The sequence below is a fragment of the Vigna radiata genome, chromosome 1, assembly GCF_000741045.1.
Source record: "Vigna radiata var. radiata cultivar VC1973A chromosome 1, Vradiata_ver6, whole genome shotgun sequence".
In the NCBI taxonomy this organism is placed as follows: Eukaryota; Viridiplantae; Streptophyta; class Magnoliopsida; order Fabales; family Fabaceae; genus Vigna; species Vigna radiata.
Window position 1 is genome coordinate 2,107,006 of NC_028351.1, and position 23,194 is coordinate 2,130,199.

The 23,194-nt window shown below is 31.0% G+C and overlaps 2 protein-coding genes and 1 long non-coding RNA gene across 4 annotated transcripts; all 3 read right to left on the reverse strand.

Moving 5' to 3' along the window:
• Positions 1–1,428: 1,428 nt before the first annotated feature.
• On the reverse strand, positions 1,429–3,788 carry LOC106755556 (GDSL esterase/lipase At3g27950-like). The gene is made up of 5 exons (XM_022785935.1): positions 3,536–3,788; positions 2,485–2,685; positions 2,069–2,356; positions 1,771–2,022; positions 1,429–1,691 (listed from the first exon to the last, which is right to left on the reverse strand). Exons 1-5 carry the CDS (start codon positions 3,777–3,779, stop codon positions 1,429–1,431), a joined length of 1,248 nt encoding a protein of 415 aa, XP_022641656.1. The 5' UTR covers positions 3,780–3,788.
• A 1,454-nt stretch (positions 3,789–5,242) lies between these two features.
• Positions 5,243–10,170, reverse strand: LOC106774576 (protein NRT1/ PTR FAMILY 5.8). Its single transcript, XM_014661613.2, has 4 exons — positions 9,550–10,170; positions 8,839–9,056; positions 6,565–7,079; positions 5,243–6,189 (listed from the first exon to the last, which is right to left on the reverse strand). The coding sequence occupies exons 1-4, from the start codon at positions 9,602–9,604 to the stop codon at positions 5,355–5,357; spliced, it is 1,623 nt and encodes a 540-aa protein (XP_014517099.1). The 5' UTR covers positions 9,605–10,170; the 3' UTR covers positions 5,243–5,354.
• Positions 10,171–20,144: 9,974 nt separating this feature from the next.
• On the reverse strand, positions 20,145–22,199 carry LOC111241816. Of its 2 annotated transcripts, none has more exons than XR_002668092.1 (3): positions 22,063–22,199; positions 21,866–21,962; positions 20,145–20,275 (listed from the first exon to the last, which is right to left on the reverse strand). It is a non-coding gene; the product is annotated as an uncharacterized LOC111241816 (long non-coding RNA). The 2 variants fall into 2 exon arrangements; XR_002668093.1 differs by lacking the exon at positions 20,145–20,275 and adding an exon at positions 20,310–20,623.
• Between the last annotated feature and the right edge of the window lie 995 nt (positions 22,200–23,194).

Genomic DNA, 23,194 nt, shown 5'->3' on the forward strand with positions numbered 1-23,194 from the left:
GTTCATCATTACTGATGTGGGAATAAAATGTCATTATCATATATTAGTTTAGGTATACATAATTACATTTATTGAATGATTTTATTATGTATTATCTTTATTTCGGATCATATATTTAGATTTTTTGTTTTTCTTATAGATAAGTATTTTTAAGTGTTAAAATCACAAGTCGGGAAGAATTCGTGTTCAAGATGCATAGTTGAAATCAAATAGCTCCACAACTTAGATGTGAACGTTTTCACAACTTGTGAATTTGTCTCGAGAGAAACATAATGGAAACCAGTCAATTTCACAATTGAGTTGTGGTTTTTTCCACAACTTGTGGATTTACTCTAGGAGTGAGGAATTGAAATCAGAGAAGTGCACAAGTAGATTGTGGATTTTTCATGAGCAGTTCAATTTTTTAAAGCAATTACTAACTTCTAACATTACATGAACTTAAAAAGATTAAGGAAAAAGAAGAAAAAGAGGACAATTACTTATAGGAAATAGGAGATTTTTTTGGACAATTAAAGAGGGAACTGAGATCAGAGGAACACGAAATTCATTCTACTTTTCTTTTTCTTCTTTTAGTTTTTCGTGAATTTTTACATTATGAAAAACTAATTTTCCTTTTTGTTAGAGGATTAATGTAATACTGTGGAATATTATCTTTGAACCTTTTCAATTGATGTTTAGATTATTTTAATTATCTTAATGTTCTATTTATGTTCTAATGTCTATTTTATAAGCAGTTTCACAATTGGAAAATTGATTATTGTTTGCAATTATAAATAGAACATATTAGATATTGTCATAATGGGCATAGCTAATTAGTTTGCAATTGAGATAATAATTTTTCTTCATGATTTTATTGAATTTTGTGATTGAGGGTTAGAATTCAATGAATAAGTTTTCCTATCTGAAGAATTAGGGGTAAACAAGCTCTTAATAAACTCAAGTGAATAATTACAATTCGTAAATCAATTAAAAAAGGTAAGAATTTATATGAAAGCATATGAAATCAATTCTCTAACATTGATTATATTAATTGAATTCTCGCCACTACTTGTTTATGTTAATTATTTCATTAATTTTTTGTTGCTCAAAATTATGTGAATTAGTAATCTAGTACTCAACTAATTCAATCTTAGAGGACAATGTCTTGTTAATACAATTACGATTGGTACACTTGACAAACATTCATTAATAACTTTCATTACTTATAATCTACCATGTATGTTTATAATAAATGTGCTAAATTTTAAAGAATTAAATATGTTTTTCATTTTCAATTTATTTATTAAAGTTGTACTTTGTTTTGATTTTAAAGTATATATCAATTATGTTCCTCAACTTTATAAAAAAAAGGTAAAATGTTATTGACAATAAAAAATAATTAAGGATATTAAAGTTTTTATCTCCTTTTTGCAACTCTCTCCCTCATTTCTAATGTCCTAATGTTTGTTTTAGAGATTGAGAAGCAAGCATCCCTATAGGAAGTGATGGATGAGAGAAAGAGCCATTGAGAATGAGAGTGGAAAGCCATTTGTTTGCTGCCTCAGAATAGTGCACACCATCCCAACTAATGTACTTTGATGCATCTTTACATTTGTAGTATTCTTCTTCTCCATTTTTTATCTTCTTTCTTCCACAGTCAAAATACCTTACACTCCTACTCCCACAGCACAACTTCTTTGGATTAACAAAACCTACCCATGCAATTCAAACTATTGAAATCAAAGTTCATTCTTTTTATATTGAAGTTAAAAAAGTAATTATAATCTTCACCTTGGTTCCTTGCATTTTTTATTAGTTCATATTTGGCAGAGTAGACATCAACATAGATGAAGATGGCATTGGTTAAGTTTCTCCTTAGCTCAAACACAATGTCCTTAAGTTGCTTGTTAAACTCGTCAGCAATCTCATTCTCATTTTTTCTGCATCCAGCAGAATCCAACTCTTCATACGTCACTTCGTTCATCATGTTTTTTCTTGCCAAACATCCAATTGGACCTGTGTTATGTATCCAAAAGAACCTAGCTCCTTCTTTCAGAAGTTCCTGAAGCAAAAATCAACATAAGGGTCGATTTTAAACCTAATTTAATCCTACAAAACTGGTTTGTAAAAAGAGGTATGTATCCATTTATATATTCTAAATTAGTTTTATCTTTAGTTGATGTGAGACTTCTAACAAAATTTACCTGTAATCCAAGGGAAAATTGGCTCAGTATATTTGGGATCGTTGATCTAAGTGATTTTATGTCTGAGCTCATGAAACCAAAGCTTAGATCATTCTGACCAATATCAATGATGTAGAGGGCATTGGAGAAATTGATAGACTTCGGTAACCTACTCTTGAAAGATGCATCCACCCCTATTATGCAAAATACATTAATCAATAATATTATTAAAAAAATGAATTATTTTCATGCAAAATAAAAAATTAAAATCAATGTGAACTAATTTAGATTTGTATAAATAAATAGAGGAAGGAGAAGAAACTGGTGTGAGAGGTTTCGTTGTAAAGGGCCATTGTTCTCGACTTGAACTGTATGAATTGAGATATTTGAAGCCCAAAATTAATTGGGCTAAAGCCCGTCTTTTGTATGGATGAACCACCAGCTGCAAAGTTTGCACCGTAACTGAAATTTGACCCAATGGAATCCAAATATGCACTCAAGTATGGCATCTTCAACTCTTCACCTAAATATGCACACATTATATATATAAAAAAAAAACATAAAATAAGTGATAACAATTAGTTTTCTTTATGAAACTAATCATGGGTTTATTACTGGATTTGAGTTTCAACCTAGTTTATTAAAATTTAAGGTTTAAATATGTTTACCCTCCATAAAATTAAACACAAAATTGAAATATTAATGTTTAATAAATTTTGATTCATAAACTTTAAAAATAAATAGAAGTAATCATCTTAATCCAATAATACTTAAATTATTTTACATGCTAAACCCTATTATAGACAAACATTTGAGTTAAACATGATAAATCATGTAAATTGTTCAAAAGTCGGTTTAAAAACTATTTAATATATAAAAAATAACGATATTTGAGTTAAAAGACTATATGTTTTTATATTTAGACTGCATTAAAAAAAACTTGAAGATTAAATTGTATTAAAGTTTGAAACAAAATAAATTACAATTTCTTCAAAATTTAAAAACTTAAAATATATGTAGCCAAAAGTTTAATTGGCTAAAATATTAAAACCGTATAATTAGGTCCAATAATATGTAAAAATTAACTACATTTAAGTTAAAAGATTATATATTTTTTTTATTTAAAAATTATATCAAAAGGTTTGAAGATTAAATTCATCAAAAATTCGAACAAAAACGAATTATAAATTTCATGTAAAAATTTAAAAACTAAAAATATATTTAACTAAAAATTTAATTGGCTAAAATATTAAAGCTGTATAATTGGGTCCTAGAATATATTTTGGAAAGGTTTATAATTTGTTTCAAGTGATTTTTAGTTGTTAAATATTGTTTAGGAAAAAGATAAAATAGAAGATTTGGTTTGTGCTTACTGATGAAATCAATGATGAGTCTGCCATCGCAGTTTCTTGTAGGGAATTTTCCAGGAAAGTTTTGACCATTGGGAGGAAAAACCATTGCAAATGCTGCAGAAAATGTTCCTGTGTCTGAATTTGAGTCTCCAAAGTTATAAATTGCTGAGTATTCTTTATGCTTATTATCATCATCTTCTCCCTTTCCTCCTATCATCATTAAACCTACCAAACCAAAAACAAAAAACATCATCTTCAATCCCATGTTTCATCACACACCATAAACAAATCAACTTATTCAACATATAAACAGTTTCTTTCTCAATCTCACGTTTCAAATCCATAAAATGTATGTTATGTTTTTTTACGTTTAATTAACTTTTAAGTAACTCATAAATTTTAGGTATTTTTAGTCAAATATTTATTACTAGAAAGTTTTTGTCTGAAATTCTAATTTTTTTTTATAACTTTTGTTTAATTAAACATTCAAAATATTTTTTTTATATTTGTATCAATGTTTATATATATATATATATATATATATATATATATATATATATATATATATATATATATGAAGTATGTACTTATTACTTTTTTTCTTCTAGTCTTTAATTTGCTTTATCACTTCGTTATTTTCATCTCTAGTCTCGTTTAACTTACTAGTCAACTAAAGTTGATCCACAAATTAGAAATGAAAAAAAAAATTATTTGTTGACGACAAAATGAATTAGTAAGCACTTAGATAAAGATAAAATAAATATTTTAAACATTTAAAAGAACAAAAAAAAATTAATAAAAATTCAATTGAGTATTGATATTTTTAGTCATGTTTGTCTTGTTGGTGAATCAGAAATAGGTAAAGCTCACTTAAACAGCTATGTTCTACTAAATTAAAATAAAAAATAAAGATTATAAGAGATTGATTTTTTTATATGTATGATTTGAACTGTAAACACAAGAATAATATTTCTATAATTAAATTATTCAATTTTTTATGATATTTTGAATGTGATATAATGCTCTAAATTGTAATGAATATATTGCTTTTAAATGAAATAAGGCAACGAGATATATGTCATTTATTACAAGGATTAAAAAGATAAATATTGATCTAAATAGATAGATAAAGATAAAAAAAAAATGCTTATTTACTTTAAGATTAAAAGAGGCATGAGTGTAACAAAGAAAAGTGATAGAATAAAAATTTAAGGCTTTAAATAATTATTTGTGGAAGCTTTGAAGGAATCCACAATGAAGTAACAACCTTGATGAAAGGAGCATGTGTACTTAAGGAACCTTCCTTTTATTGAATAGGTTAAATTCTATTCAAATCTTTAGAAACATTTGACCGACAAAACTCTGAGAATCCTAACTTTGGCCATTATGGACATTGGACAATCCCCATTAGGACATTGTGGGGTTCATATCTTCCCATACCCACTTAGCTTTTTTCTATTATTATTATTATTATTTTTCTTCACTTTCAAAGCATATCCACACTATAGTTGTTTCAATCATGCAGAAGAAATCTGATAGTATTGGAAGGTTTGGTAGTTTACATGGGATCTTACATTTCCATAATGCCAATCTATACATGTGGAATTTACTCTATGAAACTTAGATTCACTTAGATTTTCAAAAATGAGTTATGAAAGTTGAATAATTTTTGTTTTTCCCATTCAAAACTTGAAAATTTCAGCAAGTTTTTATCTTTTTCACTCTGGGTAACACGAAACACACAGGGATGATAATTACTGTTATTCAACACATAAGGTCAAGTAGTTCAACAAACTATTGCTAAGAAGGAAGATAAAACCTGGAAGGGAAAAAAACCCCTTCAATATTCACTATCTGAATCGCTCTTCTTGAGGTAATATTTACACAAGAGTGCATACAGTAGCAGACTCACTGCACTTAACCATGATAGAAGCCAATAGTAATTGTCCAAACGTGCTTCAACCATATCATCACAGAACCAGCTTGGTATTCCCTTTGAACTTGTGTAAACTTCAACTAGTGTGATCAGCAGTGCACTCACAAAGCTTCCAACCCCAAAAACACTGGTGTACAAGGCAATTCCCATTGTTCTCATTGTCCTGGGAACTTCCCCATAGAAGAACTCTTGCATGCCAACAACAGTGAAAATGTCTGAGATGCCAAGAAGAATGTACTGTGGTAGCAGCCAGAAAATGCTTAGAGGCACTGTCTCTGAATGTAATCCTGCACTTCTCATTTGCCTTCCAATCTCAAGCCTTCTAGTCTCAACTAGAGCTGCAATAACCATGGCTATGATTGAGAGAACCATTCCAATTCCCATCCTTTGCATCACACTTATACCCTTGTCCTGCCTAGTAATCACCTGAGCGATTGGTATGAATATTTTGTCGTACAGTGGCATCAGTAGTATTATGGACAATGTTATAGCACTTTGGAGTGTGGCTGGTGGGATCTTGAAATCTGCACCAATGTTCCTCTTCATGGTCATGCCTTGTTTTGTGAAAAATGTGGCAGGCTGCTGGAAAATCACTGCAAACATTAGAAGCATTGTCCATATGGGCAAAAGCCTCACCATAACCTTGACATTTTTTAGCAGATACATGCCACTTCTAGAATCATCATTCAAATCCTTCAGGCTTTCCAAGTTTTCAGGACAAAGGGGTTTCTCTTGAAGCCTAAAACAAGAAAAACAAATATTCATGTTAAGTACATTGAGTATGTCATGGTAGTAAGTTTAAGGCTTAATTGTACTTATGCTACTCCTATTATTAATGAAATTCAATTTTGGTCCTTTAATTGTGCAATTTTAATTCATCTGTTAATATCTAGTATGTGTAAATGCTGACTTGAACCTCTCATGCATTGCCACATCTACATTTCTGTCAAATATTGGATGTCAAGTTAAAAGATGAACCAAAATTGTACCATTAAAACAGTAGATGACCAAATTTGCATGATAAAACAGGGAGATCAAATTGAACTTCAGTGATAATAAGGAATGAATGGTGCAATCAAGTCTAAATGTGACTTTCTGTGAAAGTGGAACTTACTCTAGCTCCAGAACTTCAGACTTGTCATTAGGTAGGGTAATTTCACAATGGAAACATCTCAATGCAGAAGCTTTTATGGTTTGAAAAATGTTCATGATGGGCTTCTTAGCTTCAAGGACCTCATGCTGTTTATATAGATATATAGGGCTTCCACCAGAGAAAATCAAAATGGACATAATCATTGAAATAGCAGGGATGGCAAATCCTAGCACCCATCCAAAAGTGTCCTGGATGTAGGACATGACTGTAACACCCAGAAGGCTTCCACTGCAAACACCAAAATACCACCACTGGAAGAATAGAGTTTTTTTGTTGTAACTTTTATCATCTTTGCTACAAGGCAATTCTTCCTCCTCGCCAAGTTGATCTGCTCCAAAGGCTTGCAGAGATGGGTTATATCCACCTTGGCCTAATGAAATTAAGTAGAGAGACAGAGAGAGAAATGAAGAAGACATTGTTCTGTTTCTGTGATGCCATGACCTTGCTAATGCTGTTGTTGTTAATGCTACAAGTCCCTAAGAAGAGAACACAAAACAAAATATAGTTACTAGCAGATGCATCCACAAAATGCTGCCATGTCACTGTACATGTTCATAATGTAACAAAACCACATACTAATAATATGAAAATTTGTCAAGCACTTCAAAACCACTGTGTACATTGGTCTTACTTTGTTTTCCGATGAATAAGTTACCCCTATTGATATGAATTCAAGATATCAAATCAGTTCTGCATGACACCATAATTGGTAAATAACTTTAGGTTATTTCACCGAGGGATTTGTTTCAATAATGATCGCCTTTTAGCTAGTGGTGCTATAATTCTTAATTTAATAACTTAAGAAAAGGAGTAGTGCTATGCTTTTTTCTAAAGTTAAAGTAAGACAAAAAATTTATAATAATATAACTTTGTGTACTGTAAATTTGGTGACTTCACTTGAGTTACTTCCATGAAGTTGCATGCCATGGATTCCCATTTCAAAGTCCACTTTTGAAATAAAAATTTATTTGTATTTATCCATTCCATTAGTATTAATTACTGTTTTTTAATCATGCCCTTATTTCAACATAACTTTTTCAAATATACTTTACACATGTTATGTCATGTTAGTAAGTTAAAAATAATTTTATTATAAATGATGATAACAACTCTCCTGTTCCTTAATTTGTGTGATATCCTTCTAACTCAACAGATAAGAATGAGAACAGAAATGAAGGCAGTAACTATTTCAATTCAATTATTGAGATGTTCTCCTAGTCAATAGAGGACATAAATAATGATAAGCTTCTAAATAAGAACATACTGTATCAATTTTGAGTTACTACAGTGAAGGTAACAAGAATATTATATTTATTTCCCAGTAGTGGATGCACACAAAAACAAGATTGTCCACGTGTACCATTTGTGTGAATTACTATAAATGGATATTTATCTATCACGTGTGGCTAAACATATCAAATTCAGTACCTAAGATAGCTTGCTGCAGCTTGCAGAGCTATAAAATAGTATTCAAATTAAGGCATTTACTCCTAGCTATGCTTGGAATATTCCATCAGACATTTTAGTGTTTGATAATTTGTTTGTTGTGAAGTTTGTTCTACTGATGCAGAAGAAAATACCAGTTCTTTAATATGATGAAGTATCACATGTTCTTCCTCACCAATGAAACTCTTTCCATCAGTTTTCTTTTTTAATCAAAGTTTGGATAGATATTTTAGTGGGGTGTAGAGAATCAGATTTCAAAGGTAGTAAAACGTGTGGCACTAAGGTTGACAGAAGGTGAAATGTTAATTAACTGAGAAGGGTCCAAAACACTGAAATATCCTTATGTGAGAAGAGTGCATATGACTCGGACTCCAATTTACAGAATCAATGGATATCCTAATCATGTGTTACACAGAGTAGGTCAGCTAAATTACCAGCCACATACATGTTTCATATTTAAATTCAGAAGTGGCCAATAAAGTTAGGAGGCAAAAGAATCAAGAGCTATGATAAAGCTCCCATATATAACTAAGAACAAAAGTTATATGCATGTCTTTAGATTTGTTTTTTTCAGACTGTTCTCTACTCAGAATTGAAATTGCACCTTAGTGACTTATGTGATCTTTAATTGAAACCTTTGTTATGCAAATTTTTTAAGAGAAAGTTCAACTGTAATTAGAAAAGAAACATAAAAGCACCTAGATGAGTGCATTTAAGTTTTGTCCTGATACAAAAATACATAAAAATGTGAAAGAAAGGGTGAAAGAAAATTTGTGGAGGGTGACTCACCACAAAATACAGGAAAGATGAGACCATTATGGTGGAATATTTGTGCCAATATGCGTCGGCAATGGGTGCCACCAGCAAAGGCATTATGGAAGTAAAGCCTACCCAACTGTTAACCATTTTTGCTGCAGATGAGTTGCTCAAGTTCACAACATCAGTTAGGTATGTCACCAGATTAGATGCCACCCCCTTGAATGCAAACCTCTCTATTCCTGCAATGGCTGTCAAAGTGCACCAATAAACATGTCAAAAGTTAAGTTTTAACCCCAAATAAAATTGGCCTAATAGAAAGTCAGAAAGGGCAAGAACACTAGACTTCTAATATTTGTTAGATTCTTGATCCTGTCTTTTCTCTGATATTTTATAAGATGCTAGAATACAATACAACTCCTTTCTGATCTTCTCAGTTTTCAAGGGACTTTTCATTTTTCACATACTCAGAAAATATATTTTGAGTGGATATAGTATCCCAAGACAAGAATCACAACACAAATCAATCCCTTTAAGATCCGTCTCAGTAAGTTATTATCAAAAGATGGTGAATAAGACACATTTATTTAGAACCAGAGAGAAAGCCATCATTGGGATTATTTATGATACTTCCCTCTTCTCATCCAAGCATGATTCTCAAGAGCAACTATCATGCTTAATCATAAGCAAATTCAAGTGCAATAAGATGGTTGAAAACACCACAGTGGACAAAAAAATGCTTACCTATGAGAAGAATGCATGACTTATTGAGCCTCTGCTGTCTCTGTCCACCTGCCATGAGAAAGAGATACACCAAATAATGCACTAACCAACCAAACCAGCACTCTGAACTTCTCCAAAAGAGCCTAAGAGAACAACAAGAGAACCACAAAGCAAAGTGGGTTTTGCTTCCTCATGAACATGTTTTGGCACTTTCAGTCTCAAATCACTGTGCACTCAGCTCAACCCCCACCACCACACAGCTTTAAACTCTTTTGGACATTGTATCACACATATTATATACACACATATATATATAACAGATGGAGATGGATCTTTGTTGTCTTTAGCTTCTTGTAATGGGACACTAGGCTTTTCACTTTGCAGCTGCACCTATAGCATGCCAAACCAAATCACTTGCCACATCAAAACTTTACTCTTTGTTTGTAGCCTTATTCCATGTAGCAGGTTTTTTTATTAACTGTCATAAACACAGCAGATAAGTGCCAAAAGCTACAGACTTTTTCTGTTGTGAGAATGGCATTACGATTTGCATTAAATGGTTGGAACCAATCGTGCTTAACATCGGCTGGATTCTTCCAAACACACTCTCTTCTCCTCTCCGACACGTGACTGCTGCATGCTTCAACACGTCCAAAATCACTGTTCCTGATACACGCAACCAAACCCTGTGCTATGTGAATATTATATATTATAATGTATGTTACAGCCTACTGTCATAATTCAAAACACAACTATTACACGTGGAAAATGAACTAGTATTAACCATAGTAATTTCTATAACATCTATTTTTGCATCTCTCCAGGTATTCGAACTACTTACAAGTTATTATAATGTAGGCAATGGAAACTAGCAAGAGATGATTGATAATAGATTTAACTTGTTTACTAAATACAAGACAACATTTGTTAGAAAAAAAAAATCATTTTTGTTTTGATCTGATTTAACTTTCTTTGATAAATGAGCCAAACTGTCAACTTTATTAAAAGGGTTTTTTTAAATGTATTTTTTAGTTAAATATTTTCGTAAAAACATTATTTTGATAGGGTAAAACGAACGAGAAAGAACAATATTATTCTTTAGTTTTTAATCTAATCAATGTTTGGCCTACCCCATTTTCTTTACATTTGTTCCAATGACATCACTTTGAACAAGTATGCACATTCAAGGAATGTTAGAGAAATGGCAATTGTATAAAAGCATATATTATATTCCGTGTAAAAATGCATATCTCAATCATCATCAAACTTATATTAAAAAAAAAACAGAGAAATTCCTAAGTGTTGTGCCTACTTTTTGTGCTATGACAATTCCCTATATCTTTTTCTATTTTCATTTTTATGAAGTAAATTGCATTTCCAAATCCAACCATTAATGTTGTTTTCCTTATGGTAAGTATCAATTATTTAGTGGTAATCCTGTGTTTTCTATATCTATTCTTCTCTCTATTTCTTTCTTCTTTTTTTATATAAGGGTTATAATAGTCTATTACCTCTTTATATGACTTTTTATTAATGAATGAAATTGTCACTAAACTCAGTTTTAATGCATTAGAGTAATTTCCAAATTTTAAAATAACAGTCTATTCAGTATTAAAATTATTAAAAATGATGATCATTCTTTATTGTTAAATCGAAAATAAAAAACTTACTTTTAGTCACCTATGATATTTTTTTTATATAATTTGAGAAAATAAATTTAATTAGTGGTGTTTATGAATTGATAAGTTAAGTAATATTGTGTAAAAAATATGGAGGTCTAAAGAGAATTAAACTGATTTATATATTGTAAGAAAAATTTGAATATTAGAGTTGATATGTGTTTTAAAATAATGAGACTGAATATTTTAGTTTTAAAATAATTTAGTAATATAAATAGAATTTTTTAAACTTGTCTCGTTACTTAGAACACAAACCATCTCTCTAAAAACTCTTTCCTTGAGTTTCCTACCTTTTATCTACCTTTTCTAACTCTTGAATAATCCGTTTTATGATCAGGAGGTGTCTAAATGACCACAACAGAAAGGTCAACGTTTTTACCCAATCAATTTTTCCTATAGAGTAAGTTTTTGCTCATTTTTCCTTTCGTTGTTTTGTTCCTAAAATCTCTAATTTAGGGGTGACACAAGTGTTGTTCACCACTCTTGTCTTGTTCCTTGTTGCTTAGTGGTCCTAAGGACTCACTTTGATTCCAATTTCGCAGTTTGTAAGCGTTTCTAGGATTCCTTGAGTCGGAAGCAAGAATTTTGACTTTTATGTAGAGCTAAGTAGCTTCGGTATAATGTAAGGGAAGTTAGTGTTTGTCGTAGGAAATTTTGACTGCAGGTATATATGTTATTGTATACGGTTAGCTATGTCTAAAATGCTCCTTTTAGTGTTACTTGTGTTTGATTGAGGATAATGAATGGTATGAGGCTTGATTCTTTGTGAGAATTTTGTGTGAGTAACCTTGTGAAAGTAGTTTGTATGATGGTATTTAATTTTGGTTGAAATGTTAAGAGGAAAGGTGTGAATATAGTTATAGTACAATTTTGGTCAAAACTAGAGTTTGAGAGGTGATTTTTTTCTTAAATACTGGTCTAAGGTGAGAATTTGTGGTTTAGAACAATTAATTTGGTCAATTGTAACTTGTTTGGAATGAGAATTAGCTGATATGTGTTACAGAATTAGAGGTAGTCAAGAGAGCTGAAGCAAAATGAAGTGTTTAGGGTCTCTTTTTAGGTCATTTGTGACTTAACAGACCCCTAAGTGACTGAGTTATGGTTAAAAGTGGTAGATTTGAGTTATGGTCTATAGGTTGAGGTTTTAGTTGGATTAAGTTAGAATTCCTTTACAAAATGAGTTTAGAATTAGTTATAATTGAATCATATATGCTTAGATAAGTCAATTCTAGCTTAGATTACCAAATAAAAGTGACTGAAAGTGGTAGAAGTACTTATGAGAGGTCAAGTGATGTTGAGATGGTGAAGTTTTAAAGTTCTATGGATTATGCAGAGTCGTCAAGCAAGCAAATGGCTCGTTAGGTGACTAAGAAAGTGTTTTTCCAAGGAGTTTTTGAGGTTGGGCGAGCCAGTTCGCTTAGCGTGCGAAGCTTATTGTTTTTGGACTCGTTGGGCGATGTTGTGAGTTGTTGGGCGAATTGTTAGGGGTTTTGGTAGTGGGCTGTAGGGGCTGGGTGAGCTAGCTCGTTGAGCTGGAGAGACTAGTGGAGCTCTCGTTGGGCAAGTAGACCTGCTCGTTGGGCGAGTAGGCTTTGTGGTTTTAGTTGTTTTGTTCTTTTTTCTCTATTGTGTTTGGATATAATTGGTGTGATGTTTTATTGTATATTTAGTGGTATGGTTCGAACATAAGAGGGTTACAAGCATGGTTTATCAAGAGTTTCTAAGGTTAAATTTTTTTAGATGTTTTAAGTAGTGTATGTGTTATTGTAAAATTTCTAGCTTGGAGTCTATCTTGACACTCTAATGGTCATTCATTCTCAAGTAGAAAAATATGGGACATGTAGTGAGAGTAGTAGGAGGTCCTAATTTAGAGATTTTACCTGACCTTAAGCGTGGTTAACGGACTAACCTTGTGTGATAGCTTGGGGTTGGCTAACTGTGTCACGTACAAGTGCATAAACCGCCATAGTTCTACAATAACACATGTATCTAGATAGTCTAAGTCTATAGATATAATTTGATTGAGGCGTAATGCTATTTCAAGATAGATAATATGTGATATGTTTAGTTGTGAAAATTATGTTTAATTATCTTAAATTAGCTTACCTTTGTTGTGTTTTCTTGTTTGCTTTGTGTTCTGGTTTTGATCACATGATTGGTGAAAGTAGAGGGAGATGAGGTGTCTTTGAAGCAAACTCTGGACAGTGATGGCCCTGACGCATAGACATTTTTAGGTGTAGCTATTTTCCTTTTAAGTGTGTTTTTTAGTCTAATTGTTTTGAAATAGTTTTGGTCTAGTGATCTTGTAAATGAAGTTTGATTTATAATTAGATATGAATAACTGTAAAGCTTTATGTTTCCTTTTCTTGTCAGCTATTTTATCATATTGGATTTGTGATACTTCCTAAATAGTATTTTTAAACTATTTTAATGGAATGCTACATTTATTTTGACCTGTTAAACACATAATATTAGGGTTATAAAATATTTATTCAACTAACCTATTTATTTGTATTATTTAAAAGAAATTCATATAAATTAAGATTAAAAAGAACATACATAGTCCAATTTTAGCTTCATTAACAATTTATAAAGCCAATATATATATATATATATATATATATATATATATATATATATATATATATATATATATATATATATATATATATATATATATATATATATATATATATATATATATATATATATATATATATATATATATATATATATATATAATTGTATTTAATAGATGTTTAACTTATATTTGATACGATTTAATTGTTTTAAAATAACTCATTTGCGCATTAGCTAATCCTGTTTTATCGTTTGGTGTTTCTTGTGTATTTGTTTGTTTGTTTTTTTTTCAATGATTACTTTATTGGCATGAATGGATAAAGGGTGGGGTAAATGTTGTTGTAGAGTATTCTTCCTAGTCGTCTAGTAATTTTCCTTAGTTTTCTTAAATATATTTTATTATTATGATTATCGTTTTCTAGATAGTTGTATATCAATACCACATATTTATAGTTTAAGACAACCTATTTTTTATTATCCCTCTTTTAATGTCTTATTTTATCAATTATAAACTCCTAAATTAAAATGTTATCCATATTATTCTCTTGTGTCAAATAAAAAAAATAATTGTTTCGAGTATGGGATTGAGGTCCCCTACTTAAAGCACTCCAAGTTGTCCTAAAGATCGGATGAGCTCGCTAATGTTCCTTCATCATCCAAGTTACGATGTTCACTCTCACTCTTTTTGTCTAAGTCGTGTGGGTGGGTGCATGTTAAAGGCACTCTGACACTTAAGTCATTGATTTTGCTCAATAACTTTGTCATAAAGATGAGTTGTCAAAAGTAATTATGTGACCTCCCCTGGCAACCATATATTTATAAATCTTATAATGGGCTTAAAATTAGGTCTGACCTATTAATTACTAATAAATGACTTTCATTATTTCTATTATTTTCCACTTAATGACTATTGTTCTTATTAATTGTTCATTAATAGTTGTTATTGCTTAGATTAATTATCAATTAATTACTATTCCGGACTGGTCAGTCATTTCGTTGTTGGATAGTCGACCGATCGGTTCTTGGCCGACCAGGTGCTCATACAGTACATATGCCTCCCAAGTTCAAGCAAATGCTTCATTGGAAAAGGTGTGCAGGGTTATCAATGAAGGTTGTTCACGTTGTGTTAGGGGGTTTGTTTTTGTTTGCTCTTGTACGTTTGACCAAGATTTTGAGCTTTATCAACCACTCGTTGCAAGTAAGGTAGAAGTTAAAAAACGTTCTCTGACTGCCCATGGATGGCTTGGCAGGAGTTGAAAAACATTCTCGACCAATTGGTTAAAGGTAAGTTAGGAGTTGAAAAACATTCCCTGACTACCCGTGTAGGGCTCAACAAGAGTTGAAAAACATTCCCTAACGGTTGGTTGAAGGTAAGTTCAAAAGTTGAAAAGCGTTCCTAGACCACCCATGAAAAGCTTGAGAGGAGTTGAAAAACATGCTTTATCGACTAATTGCTCAAAGTTGGCCAAGTGGTTTGTATGCAGGGTCTTATCATCTACACAGAAAAAAAGGAACGATTCAATTTTACACAGTCAGAAAAAGTGTGGCCAATCAGGCCAACACATCTATGAGGTTAACCAATGAATATCGAGTTATCTTAGGCTATAAAGTCGGATGGTTAAGCAAGCAAGACCGTTCGGTCTTCGGTTGAACGTTTGAAGGCAAAAAATGAGTAATCCATATTAGGATGTGTCACGACCGACATGTTAGTGCTTAATGCCTTGTGACTTGCAGAAAAGTTGAGGACGTTGACTGTGACTGTATGGATAGGCACTGCTCAAGATACATTAAACAAGTGTTGTGGTGCCCAGTTGAGGCTCAAACGAGATCTAAGCCATTGGAGCCTAACAAGAATGAATATATGAGGTCTAACTGATTGAGCGGGAGAGAGACTAAAGTAGATTAATCTTAAGGCCTTAAGGTTTCTGCCATTTGTTTTGGACTATATTTCTTTTATGTAGTAAGAGATGAAAACTAAAATTGTCTTTGGGATAATAGATTAAACTATCTTTTAATCGATTAACAAGTAGATTAATCAATTAAATTTGACCGTTGGAGTTTTTTAGTCGTTGAACTAGTCGTTGTACTCATTTTAATCGATTAAAAGCGTCAAATGGCAAAAAATGAAAAATGGAAGAGTCTTTGCTTGAGTCTATAAATAGGGTCTCATTTTCCTTCAACAACAATTCTTCCCTTGTGCTCTAATACTCAGAAACCTTTGAGACTTGTGTGTTCTTATTCGGCTTGAGAAACTCTCGTCTGTGGAGCTGGTGAAGTGCTACTATGGTGACAGAGGAATAGCCGGTTCATCCTTGGTGCATTTAAGGAGGTGTTTGGAAGAGGAAATCATCCTTCGTGAAGTTTTCGGAGGAAGTGTTCATCCTTTGTGAAGATTCAAAGGAGGTGTTCATCCTTCATGAAGTATTCAGAGGAGGTGTTCGTCCCTTGGAGTGTTTAAGGGAAGTGTGTCTCATCTCTTGTGGCTTCAAGAGAGGTGTTTTCTAAACTATTACAAATTGTATCTGTGTGATTGTAGCTTGTAATTGTTTTGTAATTAGTGAATTGTTTATCTTGTTTTGAGATAGGCGACTGGACGTAGAATTGGTAAGATCCAAACCAGGATAAAATCATCTGTGCAAATTTCTCTCAACCTTATTATCTTTATTTGTTATTATTATTTTCTTAGTAAGTTTAATTAAGTAGAAATTTAAAAGGCATGCGTTTTTATTAAAGACCAATTCAACCCCCTCTTTGTTTGTTATCTCACGCTAACCATTCCGCTACAGTCGCTCTGACAAAGTTGAGCTCAGATAAGGCCATCAAGCAGATTGGACCGAACAAGCTAATGTACAAAGTTAGGACCTTGGTCAAAGAGATTATCAAAGCTTGAGGCAAGCAGTGACCATGTTGTCGAGGCCGAACATAAGTTAGGTTTGTAGGTATTGGACTAGGTTAAGGCTTTGGGCGAAACTACGATGTTTGGGTTGAGTGATTGATGCCCAAACAACCAAGACTTGAGGGCAGAGGTGACTACACCATTTATATTGAGCCTAATTACGTAGAGATGAGGTAAGGTCATCGATGTGGAAAAGCACATCAGACTGTGAATGTCAGGCCAGGATTAGGTTCGACGTCGAACACATGAGGTCGATCGATTGATGCATATGGTGAACAATTGACACTTGGATAAGGCCAAGATGTGAGGTAGAAACTTTCGGTCAGTTGTTTAGTTGGAAATGAACAACTATAAGCTTGAGACCATCCGGTGGGTGTCGAACGAGAGAAAAACTCATGGCCTAAGATAACCTTGCTTGGGGTAAGTCGTGATGTTGAAGACGAGACCGTTGGATCTCGTCGCTAATTTTTGATCAGGATGAAATGTTGTACCAAGCTGACCAATTAAAATTATAGTCATATTAAGTTGTGATCAAACTTAACGTCTAAGATTATTGGCCACACTTTCAAGGTTTAAACAAAGACACAATGTTCGGTCATGCAACAAGTTGTTATGTACGAAGATGCGCAAGATCACCAAGCCAATGTTGTGCACATTACACAGCGACAATGCTGAGGTTAGGCGACTAGGTGATTGTTTTCCACTGTATTGCTCGTTTGGTTCCTTGTGGCTACAATGGCATGTTGTTTGGCCTCACGGTGGGTGTCAAAATGTTTTGGATATGAGATTGAGGTCCCCTACTCAAAGCATTCCAAGTTGTTCTGAACACTGAATGAGCTCCCTAATGGTTCTCCATCATCCAAGTTATGTTGTTCGCTCTCTCTCCTTCTTGTCCAAGCCGTATAGGTGAATACTTGTCAAAGGCACTTTGACATTCAAGTCAGTGATTTTGCTCAATAACTTTGTCATAAATATTAGTTGTTAAAAGTAATTAACTGACCTTATTTGTCAAACATATATTTATAAATATTACAGTGGGCTTACAACTAAGTTTGACCCATTAATTAGCAGTAAATGACTTTCATTATTCTTATTAACTTCCACTTAATACTACTATTTCTATTAATTGTCCATTAATAGTTGTTATTATTCTTATTAATTATCAATTAATTACTATTCCGAACTGTTCGATCATTTCGTTGTTGGATAGTTGACCATCTGATTCTTAACTGACCAGATGATCATATAATACAATAATTAAATAAATTTAAAATAAAACATTTAATGAATTAAAATTATTTTAATAATTAAAAGAAAATTAAATTTACATACTAACTAAAAAATCCAATATTATTGTACTCACACTCATCCAATCAATTTAAATATCATATATCACTTTTATATATCAGAATGATAATTCAAATATATAATACATGTAAATATAAGTAATACAAGTTTAAATATTATTCAAATACCATACCATAAAAAAACATTCCCACCCATCTTCTTTTAATATGTTATTTGTATAACTAATATATATATATATATATATATATATATATATATATATATATATATATATATATATATATATATATATATATATATATATATATATATATATATATATATATATAAATAAAGTGATTGAACCATAAAGTTCTTAATAATGTATTAATTACCCTATTTTTAGTTAAAAAAATGTTACCACATATGCACATACAATATTCACGAGTTACCAAACACATGCACCTTTACATAAAGCACATATTTTCCAACATTAATATTAATAAGATTGATATGAAGTAAATCTAAATAATATTTGACTTTTTATATAGAGAATAATTATCTGTTATATTCTTGTGTCGCCATTTTATATTTACTTTTTTTTTTAATTATTAAAGCACTCATAATTTATAGTATTTATTTTGTAATTTTCACAATATTAGAAGAGAAAAAAAAGTGTTTCTTTTAACATTAAATGTTTTATAATACCACTTTTTCTATTTTTTTTTTTTAAATTGGTTACTCAGAATTTTATCCGAAAGATATAACATCGTCATGCATCTATCTCTATTCGTGTCTTTAACGTTGGTGCTTGAGTGAGATGGACACCACTTTGTTTAATTATCATACGAAACTGTAGTGGGTTTCTGTTTTTTACACCTTCTCATCATGCAACAACTACTGTCGTCATAAAATGTTTGGTCCAACCAAAGTTTGCAGATTAATTCAGTTTTTCAAAAAATAAAAATAAGAAAATGAATTACAATATCTTTTTTTTCTAAAAGTGAAAAAGATTGCGTAGTATAGAAAAGAAAAAAGGATCATAAGATTAAAAGTGAAATGAGATGGTGATATGTTGAAGTAAAAAGATCAAAGTTAAAGCTTTTGTAATTATGAGACAAAATTAGCGACTAAAACTTTTTAAAAATTATGAAATTAGAGAATAATCATTGAAAATTAAAATTTTGTTCTCCCCGTTTTTTCCTTTTCAAAGATCAATTCTATGAAACTCATACACGAAATGAATTTTCATTAAAGATAAAGTAAGGTTTCTTTTAGCACATCATTGTCTTCACAAGTTGAAAGATTATTAATTGATTTGAAGCACAACCTTCAAGTCGCTATCCATCTTGTTATGCCAAATTCACCATACTTCAATGAATATGCTTATGGATTTGGGAACTCAATTAGATTATTCTATAGTACTGAGAATATTTCTAACCAAAGTTAATTACTTGAGGGATTCTCAAACTTAACAATTAATTCTTCTTTCATTTCTTAGTTATGAAACTCGTCTGGGTTTGCTCCAAAGAAAAGAAAAAAAAAATATATATATATATATATATATATATATATATATATATATATATACTATTTTAGTGCTATTTGGAGCTTTTATTAAGTTCATCTTAGAATTATTCCTTGCTAATTAAAATTCTATTGCATTAGGATTTTTCTTTAACAGGTTTATGCCTTTTGTAGACTTAGATACTTTTACAAGTTTCAATTAATTGAAACTAGAACTGTAGACCTAAATATTTTTTTAGAGTTAACCCTCAATCTAGAACTGGCCAAATTTAATGTTTGTTATATATCCCTTTCATAGGACATGTTGTATAAAAATCAAAACTTATATTCTCTCCATAAACTTAGGGTGAGGTAATCAACTCAGACCCTTAGAGTTGGATAAGACAAATTTACAATAATTTTTAAAGCACAAAGAGAACATATATATATATATATATATATATATATATATATATATATATATATATATATATATATATATATATATGAAATAAATTATATTATTAACCAAAGTTAATAAAGTTATTTTACTGACAGCAATATAAGGTATATGGGTGTATTTAGATATACTTTTTCATAAATATATGAAAGAGGAAAAATAAATAAATAAATAATAATAAGTTTCTACTTCAACTAAATTTAGATTATATATGAATTAAAAAAAAAAAAAAAGGTTGTATGATAGAATTTTTACCCAAAAAGTGGAAACCAAGATTTATTTGACCATGGCACCATGCGACTGCTACTGTTATTTAAGCAGAAATTCCTTAGTTGACACCTAGGAAAGGAACACTATGTTGGCATGAGTGCGCTAACCCATTTTTCACTTCAGCAAATTGAACGTAAAAAGAGAAGAAAAATGCCATTTCTTTTTCTTGTCCAATGATGAGTCTCATTCTTAGCATACAGACATGACACTTTATACATCAAAGTTTTAATTTATTGATGAAATTAAGGTTGCAAATTGTGAACATTATACCAAACCATACACCTCTGCAACTGTAGGATGAATATTTTTAAGGAAATCAGAAGTATATCTTATGAATGTGCCAAGGAATGTTCCTTGAGGTTGCCAATGGATAGGATTCATCTCTCAAAAGTGGACAAGTTTGAATGGTTTTGTTACCTAATATATGAAAACTTCAGTAAGTATTGATGATTCAGATAATCTCTTTCATAAATATTTATTTGTTTTTCTGATAAGTGTTTGTGAAAATTTAAACAAACATCTACAGAATTACCTAATCATCTAGTAATTTGTAAACTGTAAGACTCATTTTGTTAGTTTTTCAGACCAAACTCAGCCAAACTTTTTTGCAGAGACAAAATTCTGCACTATGTATGTGTTTTTTGGTTCTGTGTCGATGAAAATTCTATATCTTTCTTGTCACTCATGGTCCTGGCTGAACTCAATCACAAGAGAAAATGCAACTAATTAGCATATATTACGCAACTGGTCCATTACTTATTTTCTTTTCCATAAAGCAAAAGGTGTTGGAAAAACAAAAGAAAAAGCTGCATAGTCCAAAACAGTTTTTCCAAGTTTATGCAGCATGCACAAACAAATGCTTTATTTCTCTGGTAGATCTAATCTAATCTAATCCCTAAGAGCAGTGTTGTCCATAGAAAAAAAAAACATTCGGAAAAGGAAACACACATAGTCTTGATGTCATTGGACGTTGTTTGAAGTTTTGAACAATGCAAACACTGTGTCGTGAATGAATGAAATTGCTTAGGCAATATGAAAGCCATAGACAAAGCCTTGTATCTCTGCACAAAGAGCAATGAGAGCAGTGCATTGCTTTCTTTTCTGACAAAGCAGACTAGGATGCATGGAACAAGCATGTAATGGAAAAGCTTTTGGGACAGAAAGTGATGCCCCCTTAGGATTTTTTATCAAATAATTGTGAAGGGTGTTATCAAGAGATGTTCAAAAAGGTGGTGGTGTTCTGGCTGCACCAACTTTAATCTCCACCAAAAGGGACAGTTAGGAGGTCTTTAATTTGGCAATCTGTTCCAAATTAGGCTATTTTTGAAAGAATCAAAAAGGGATCAGAATATCTGAGTTGATTCCACTTTGTGTGAGTGATCCCAGCATTGAACACTAAATTTTTGGCCTAGGTCTTTCAATAATCTACATCATCACCGACCTTCCATAAATCCTTCATGAAAAGTAACCCATTTAACTTTCTACATGTCAATTTATTACACATATTGCAGTTTTTCACACTATTTTAATCATGACACGGATGGTTTTCATTTGGGGTAGTAAATATATCTTACATGTGAAAACATTAACTGTTACATAATTACAAACAGGTAAACGACATTGATGAGTATTTGTTAATAATGAAGAGATTACTGTTACCTCTAGAGAGTACTTGGAAGAATGCTCTCCCTTTTGAATCCCCAGAACTGTTTTGAGAAATCAAAAAGATCCATGCAAACTGGTAGTTCTCTGGTTTCTGCACAAGCACAAAGATTCATCCTCAAAAATTCTGTTTGGAAACCAATCCTAAAGTATCTCTATGGAATGCAGAAAGTGGTTCAGAGATCTGATTTAACCTCTTCCAACTTCAATTTTCCTTATTTGCTGCTAAATTAATGGTGCACCATACCAGAATACTTCGACAAAAATATAGTAATTCTTGTCACTACCTAATTTTTCCTTTATAGAAAGAAAAAATGAAATGAAATAATGTTTTGGTTTATCCCCATAAAAGTTCAGCATGGGATGTGTATATTGCAGGCATAGTATTATTATATTTGTAAATAGTTATATATATATATATATATATATATATATATATATATATATATATATATATATATATANATGCATATTTAAAATAGTCTTACTTACTATTACTAATAATGAATAATTAATTTTACAATTGTTACGCTTTGGCGTAGCAGGGTAGCCAGGGAAAAATCTTGGCCCTAACTAACATAAATTATTAATTCAACCAAAAGAGTTAATTTAATTAAAAAATTGTTCGAGGATTGATATATTTAAAACAGTGACACTTTATTAATAATTTTTTTTTCATTTGAATTTGGCACAAGTTCTTAAATTTTTCAATTTGTTTCAGTAAATTTTTACAAGATAATGGGGGAAATATTAGAAATTCGCATAATCAACTTAAACATGAAAAGGATGAAGAAGGTGTGATTAGCAAGCTATATTACATCTTAAATTAGTAGGAATAAAAAAGGATTAAATATATTTTTGATCCCTTAACTTTCACTAAAAATTGGAATTAGTACTTCTTCAAAACTTTGGTCTAATTTAATTCCACAACTTTAAAAATATATGAATTTAGTCATTTTAACTAAATTTTATTAGGTTTATTTGATGTTTCAAGCATGTTTCACATTTAGATTGTTTACACTATTTGACACATTTTTGCTTTAATGTCAACTGAGAAAGGTATTTGAAATATCAAATAAAGTTAACAAAATTTGGTTAAAATGACTAAATTTATGCATTTCTAAAGTTGGAGGTCTAAATTAGGCCAAAGTTTTGAAGAGGGACTAATTTTAATTTTCAGTAAAAGTTATGAGACTAAAAACATACTTAATCCTAAAAAGAATAACAATAATTAATGATGATAACTAAATAGTATATATATGCAACATTTCTGATGTTTTCTATTATTAAATATCACAATTGATTTTTTTTTATTTATTTTTTGTT